We start from the raw sequence: 7,352 nt of genomic DNA, 5'->3' as shown, positions 1-7,352 counted from the left end.
TGTTTTTAAAGGGGCACACGAGATTGAAGGCTTCGTCCAAGGATCAACAGCGTGTCTTATTCTGCCCACTAGAGGGCGCTGCTCCTCTACGCATAGCCCAGTCTGAAGCTGGACAGGTGGCATTTTTTAATAGGATGTCTACAGTCTAACAACAGCATTTTATTTCTGGCGATAAAATCTTTTGTTTCTCTAAAGGTGACAAGAAAAAAAAAAAGTAAAGTAAGAGACACCAGAAATCACCACCCACCATCTGTATCCCTTTTGTTTTGTTTGGTGAAAATTCCCTTTTATTTTAATATCAGGTTAAAAACCCAATCAGATACATATGAATGTTCTATGGGTCATCACCCTCAAAGTGAAATAGCCAGTTATTTACCAGAGAGATGAGTTTATTCCGGAATAGCAGAGGGATTACAGTTCGGGACACGCAAACTGTGGCGAAACCGTAGGCGAGTCCAGGGGACGAAGGACAGGGGTTCACTTTCATAGAGGAGAGCGGGGGAGGGTGCTTCGGTGTGAAAGGCCTTTGGAGGAGAGTGAGAGTTCTGGGTTGTTGCTGGGAAAGGAGAAAATGTCTTTTTTCCAGCGGGGGCGGTCTGCGAGGGAGTGCATGAGAGGTCCCCCTTCAGGCCTTCCAACGCCATTTTAAATGAGGTTTTCTCTATTCATTTTCAATGTGCGTGCGTGCGTGCGCGCGTGCGTGTGTGTGTGTGTGTGTGTGTGATTGGATAGCATAGGATACACATACAATACAAGGAACCTGAACTAAATTCACCATCAGCTATTTAGAAGTAGGGTAGAGCTCTGCCGAGTCCAGCGTCGCTGTTGTTTCTCTTCAAAGAAGAATATAATATGTTGGCAGATTTTACCGAATTCAAAGTCAGGTTTCTCATGATGTTCTCTACCTCATCTGAAAAGTGAAAGCTAAGTAATCACCTAAGAAATGTCAAACCATTTGGTATGAAAAAGATGCGTGCTTTCTCTGAGATTTCTGGGGTTTTCCTTTCGATCAATGATACAGTCAACTCCACCCACATTTTTCTCCCATCAGGTTATTCTATGTTGCGTCTCGAGAGGGTCACCTTCCGGAAATCCTCTCCATGATCCATGTCCGCAAGCACACCCCTCTGCCAGCTGTCATTGTTTTGGTAATGCACATTAACCAGCGTATCTAGATAGACCCTCGAATGGCGGGTTAGCGACGAGGATTTCAGACCAGACTTTAGATAGTGCTTTGCTTTCTCGAATTCTTTGCACAATTGGCTCTATGTGTATCTTAGTGGAGATGGAGGTGGGGAGGGGAGAGAGGGGCGGGGAGTGCAGGATATTTTCCCCTGCTTCTCTTTATTCAGTATTTCTGATGCATATTTGATGCTAGGGGGCAATAACTGGATCACTTTCTTTTTCACCCTTGTAGAAATTCTGAGGCCTAAGCAAAATGATTAGCTTGGCTGCTGTCATTGACATAGGGGGCCTCACAGAAAAGGATGCATAGTAATAAGTCTCGATTCTAATTCCTGAAAGTGGAGCCAAAAACTACAGTCCAAAATGTCTGAGAGATCTCATCTTGGCCCCTCGTAATGAAATGCACTCAGAATTATAGGAAAGATAAAATCCTAGACAATATGCTGATTCTGTGATTACAAGTGAGACATTTGAGAGAAACCCTAGAGAGAAGAAATAAAAGCACTAAGACTTAAATTTGAGCTGTAGAATTCTTTATGCGGAGAAGAATATCTATGAAATGTAGGATACAAAAGACTGTAAGGTGTAACAGTCCTCAAATACCCATTGGCAATGTTATATCGCTTTTACTTACCATTTTGTAACATTTTTCTCAAATGGAATCTGCTGTCAGGAGCACCATAGAATTCATTGAATTTTTTTTTCCCGTGCATTTAATTTGTTTCAAAATGTTTCCTTGAGATTTTTTTTTTTTTTGTAAAGTATGCGAGCTCTCTGCGTGGAATCTGGAAGTTAAGCGTCACTTGTGGGAACAGAATGTATTATTCCGTGAAGAGGGCTTTCGTTTTAAGCCTCTGCTCTCAGTCATGCTGCCCTTGGCGTGTGCAGCTGCAGGGGCTTGCTACGCTCATCTCTGCCCTGCATTCTTTTCTGTGGTCTCAGGGTCACCCAGGGCCAGTGCACGGGGACCGCGAGAGTGGAGGAAGGAAAGGTCAATGTTTTGCATTCCAGGGATGACAGAGTCACCTAGAAGTGGCTATGTTTCATGTGTGTGCACAGCCAAGAGCTCATCAAACACCATTGGCAGAGCTTTCTGCAAACTTGCAAGTAGGGTGCATTTTTTATTGTTATGACGAGTTATTTACTAATCCTCTCCGTCTCTGGGGCTTCCCATTTTCCATCATCGAGGACGACTTTGAAAGCTCAGTCTCTTCTCTCACATGCAAAAGCAACCAAAGACCAAACATCCGTATAAAATTCCTTCCGAATGAGTGGTAGTGACGATGGCCCTCTCTCGTTCTATTATAGGGATGTAAAGGGATTTTTAAGAGCAGAATATAGAAAGGAGGTTAGTCAGATATCGGTGTTAATCCCAGTGGTAGTCGATCAGTATAAATAACCCTTTCAAAAAGATAAGGGCGATGCGTAGTGATGTTCTCGTTCGTGATCATCTGTCTTCTCTTTCACTCACCGAGCGTGGTTTTTCCCCTCCCTCCCCGCAGCACCCTCTGACGATAATCATGCTCTTCTGTGGGGACCTCTACAGTCTTTTGAGTTTCCTCAGTTTCGCCAGGTGGCTTTTTATTGGGCTAGCAGTCGCCGGGCTGATTTATCTTCGCTACAAACGCCCAGATATGCATCGTCCTTTCAAGGTAACCTCAGCAGTCTTGATGGGTTTGCATGAATCTTTCTGCTAATAGCTGGCCCTCCTTTTGTCATAAGCTGATGATGAGAAGCTGGGGCGGAGAGCAGCATCTCTGCCATAAATGTGTAGCACTTGCAGATACTGCCTTCGTATTGGATTGCTTTTAGCTTGGAAAAATAGTTCATTGCATTTTTTTTTTTTGCATGAACTCAATATGTCTCATTTTTTGGAAGGCGGTGGTATCGAAGCAGGATGTTCGCTATGTTGATTTCTCGTGGATGTGCCCAATGACCTGTTAAGTCTGAAGTACGCAATACTTTGATCTGTCTATATGCTGGATAGTTGTGGGCAGCCATGCTGAGAAAGAGTAAGGCCGATACATGCGGAATCGTCACTAATAAAAACTCTAGAAGAGATGTTGCTATACGAAATACACATTTTAAGTATTTTTAAAGGTTATGACTTATTATATTGCTCTTTTTCTACATTATACACTCCAGGGAAAGGGAAGACGTTTGAATTAACCACTTCATAGATGGCACATTTTCCTTTCGGGAGGGCTGGAGAATATGCTTCTCCCCTCCGTCAGCCCACAATGTTTGCAGATTGATTTGACCTCACTCTTTATTTGCTTTTAAGAAATAACACAGATAATATTGTCAGCCACGCTGTCAGAATTTGTTTCTAATTATAGTCATCGCCTAGTGCTAGCAACGTCCTTATTAGTGGTTAGATAGGAATGGGCCTGTTGTGTTTCTGTGGGTTCTTATTGTGAACCTCCAACAGGAAATCAATACACACTGAAAGAATTTAACACGTAACCAGCAGCCCATGGTCTTGGCTCTACATTAAAGTGTATTCCAATCATGGTTATCAAAGAGCTCGTCTATTAAAAATCAAAAACAGAAATCGTAGTGGTGCTTAACGAGTGAGATAATTCAAACGGGACGTCTCTAAGGAAGCACACTTATTTATCCTTAGGCTTTATTCTATCCAAAGATTTTTTTAAAAATTAAGGGAGTATGTTTAATACAGTCCCTGTGCCCCCATGAAAGAGTTTTTGCTAGTAAGGTAAGGTAGCATGGTGCCTGTCACCTGGTCATGTGACCAAAGCGTATCACCCGATTTCCTGAGAACCGACGTTCTCACCTTCAACCGCAGCCCGTCTCTAACTATGTGATTTTTTCCCCCTGTGCTGTGTTTCAGGTGCCGCTGTTCATCCCAGCTTTGTTTTCTTTCACGTGTCTCTTCATGGTCGCCCTGTCCCTTTATTCAGATCCATTCAGTACAGGGATCGGCTTCATCATCACACTGACCGGGGTCCCCGCCTACTATCTCTTTATCGTATGGGACAAGAAACCCAAGTGGTTTAGAAGAGTGTCAGGTAAGCCTTTCAAGCAGCTTCAGGACCTTTTCGAGAAGCCATGTGTAGAAAACTCATCTAGGGGTACATGCATGCCATGCACTTCTTACAGTTCAAAAATGTAAGTGGGACAGTTACTAGTTTGAATAATTATTGCATTTTCATGAGAACTGGGAGGAGGAAAAGCAGAACGATGTTTAGGGTAAGGCGCTGGACCCTTTCAGAGCAGTTTTAGTCGGGCTGCCTAATCATGTCTTAGGAGGACAGCTTTCTTAGAGTTTTATTGGCAGTTGTATAAACAGCCTAATCGCTCTCTGAATCCTTTACTAACCGAATTACTTTTATTCTGGGTTGAATGCAGTTTAGTGATTCTATATCATAACCTACTACTTGGTGACTGATATGAGTTTCGATGGGGAGTTAGGCAGAGACCTGAAAAGGTCTTAAATATCACGATTGTAACGATACCCTATTTAATAGGCATGGTGAATCTCAGGAGGGTTATAAGACCAGCAAGAACAAGGAAGAGAAGAATAGCAGCTCACATTTATCGTGTGTGAATTCTATGTGTGAGAAGTCACATGGTCTTATTTAATTTTTATAATGGCCTTCCGAGGTGGGGGCATTATCACCCCCATTTTGTGGATTTTGAGTTATGGCATGGGGGAATTCACGTCACTTGTTCCAAGCCATACAGACGTTTAGTAAAAGAGCTAGAATTCAAACTCAGGCAGTTTTGCGTTTGAGGAAAATCATCCTAGAGACAGTGAGGATGCACTAGAGGGGGTCGAGGCCGAGGACAGAGGCCGAGGTGGGCGATTACCACAGTAATCGCGACAAGAAGCGAAGAGGGTCTGAACGCAGACGTTGTCAGCAGGGTCCAAGGGAAAGTGAAGGATGCGAAAGGAGAAAACCCCGCAGGGCTTGGCAACCAGGTGAAGTGGAGGAGGAGAAAGCCTCGTAGCTGAGATCTGAGTGAGGTGGTGTCGTTCCCAGACTCACGTGGGGAACCCAGGACTCGGGGAGGGCGAGATTTTATTTTTGAGGGAACAGATTTTTAAACCATGGAGCTGGGATTCGAATCCACATCTGCTGGACGTCAACGTCCCTAATCTTTCGAGGTTGAGTACCTGGGGGAAGAGAGGGAGAGGTAAAAAATACAGCCAGGGAAGCAGATATGTCCTTGCTGCTGAGTTTGACGAATTTAGAAAACACCTTTTGTGCTCATTCATTTAAATTTACTTGCTTTACTCTAGTTAATTTTTAAAAGTTCAGTAAAAAAATGAGGGAGATTTCTGGTAAAATTGTGAATAATGTCACTGTTTCTAAACAAACAAACAAACAAGCACACAAAAAACTTGGTGTACTTGTTGAATGTTTAGTGTGTGACACAAACTCATTTAGAAGCCAGTCATTTAAAATAGAATTTTTCTACTACTGTTCTTTATTAGCTTTCAATCGGTATTTGTTATCTTTGGCTTTGCATGTGCTATTTATACTCAAATATATATTTTTTTTTTCTTGCTGGTACCACTGTTCTCTGAAGAAGCGTTTCTATAAGTTCCTATAAAAGTTCAGTATTTAAACCAAGCACAGGCAGACTGATTGCCTAGCAGGGTATTTAGTCTCTGTTTTCTGTTAGATCACGTTAGTTTTCTGTAGAAGATTTTTAGTCAGGTTTTCTCAGTTGTAGGAAATAAAATTCTGAAAAAAAGAAAGTGTCGTTACATGCTATTTACCATTAGGATCGCTTTCCTCATGACCAGTGTTCAGGACAGGTGAACGCTCAGCGCTAGAGGATCTGTGTTTTCTCTCAGGTGCCGGCTAGAGGCAGGTGAAACCCCCGAGCATCGCGGAAAACCGAGGGGACGTAGCTCGAAGGAGTTGGCCTCCCTCGCGTGGGGCCCAGAGAGAAGGGAGCGTGACGAAGGCGCAGGTCCCTTGTTTGCTCCCCCTTCGCAGCCGCCCTGTCCCTCCTGTCTGGAGTCACCCGACTGTAAGCTGCTCCCCTTTTGCCAGCGGGTACTGTTTCTTCATCACGGCATCGTTACGCCCACTGTCTACGCTTGGTCTTTCTTTGACGCGTTTCCCTCCTCGTGCCATTTTGAAGTGTTTGCTTAGTTTTTTGTCGCTCATGATGTTTTGAGCATCTCCAAGGATTCTAGATTGAGGGTTGGCCATTTGTGAAAGGGGCAGCGATGTGGCAGTCTCGTCATGGTTCCCGGGTTCTCAAAACGTGCCATTCAGGCTTACCAAGGAGCGTGGCAGTTCTGCCTTTAAGCCGCGATCATTGTCACCCTTTATGTTTATAGCCGCCCTTGAAAGCGAGTAGCGAAAAGCAACACTCCTCGGTAATTTGGTTTGGTTTTTCTCTTAGGAAGCATTTTTGTAGGAAAATTAAAAAAAAAAAAAAAAAAAGAAATCATGGTATTTATTGCTGTAATAGCAAGTATTTTCCTAGTCTTTGGCCGAAACAAAACACTCACCACAGACGCACAAAACAGCAGAGTCCTTAGCACCCCTCGCCTGTCCCCGCAACCAGCTCTGTGTCGGGAGAGAGAAACTCTGCGTGAACCGAGAGGCCAGGGAGCCTCTGCGTGGAGCAGTTGGTTCAGGGAGGTGATGTCAGATCGTCCTGTTGGGTAGCATTCTTTAGCCTTTATGCTCTCGTTTATTTTCACCCTAATATACATGAGCAGATGAGCCCTGCGAAACGATGGTTCATCAAAACACATCTTAGCTAGGGAGCTTCCATAAAAAAAAAAAAAAAAAAGCCGGCAGCCGAACAGCATTCGGAAAACAGGGACAGGCCGCTCGGCGCAGAGCCAGGGAACGTTCCTGACCAGAGGTGTGAGGATGTGCGATTTCCAGAGATTCGATGAATCCCTCTGGCCACAGGAGGCCAGTATTGAACCACATTTTGTTCGCTAGCATTTGCTCCTGTGCAGAGAACGGGCTCTTGGGGGAAGAGTCAGATGCACAGAAAGCTTTTTCCTGTCGTCTGTGACAGAGTAGTTAATTCTCCTGGCTGTTTATTTACTTAATTATTGATGGAAACGTGAGCTTCTCTCCCAAGGAAAAGGGGACAGATGCCCCACCGACATATCAGATACGTGGAGATTCCTGGACCGGGTGAACCCCGGCCAGGCTGGCAGCCGC

At 44.2% G+C, this 7,352-nt stretch overlaps 1 protein-coding gene across 1 annotated transcript in view; it reads left to right on the top strand.

Moving 5' to 3' along the window:
* The window catches only part of SLC7A11 (solute carrier family 7 member 11), a 67,562-nt gene that overhangs the window by 52,466 nt on the left and 7,744 nt on the right, over nt 1-7,352 (top strand). The window contains exons 9-11 of the mRNA XM_006906210.3: nt 1,052-1,148; nt 2,688-2,837; nt 4,037-4,214. Coding sequence (XP_006906272.1) covers nt 1,052-1,148; nt 2,688-2,837; nt 4,037-4,214 — 425 coding nt within the window. The remainder of the gene's footprint in view (nt 1-1,051; nt 1,149-2,687; nt 2,838-4,036; nt 4,215-7,352) is intronic.

This window comes from Pteropus alecto, unplaced genomic scaffold (assembly GCF_000325575.1).
Source record: "Pteropus alecto unplaced genomic scaffold, ASM32557v1 scaffold50, whole genome shotgun sequence".
Classification (NCBI taxonomy): Eukaryota; Metazoa; Chordata; class Mammalia; order Chiroptera; family Pteropodidae; genus Pteropus; species Pteropus alecto.
The sequence above is the reverse complement of the archived record's forward strand: the minus strand, read 5'-3'. Positions and strand labels throughout refer to the sequence as shown.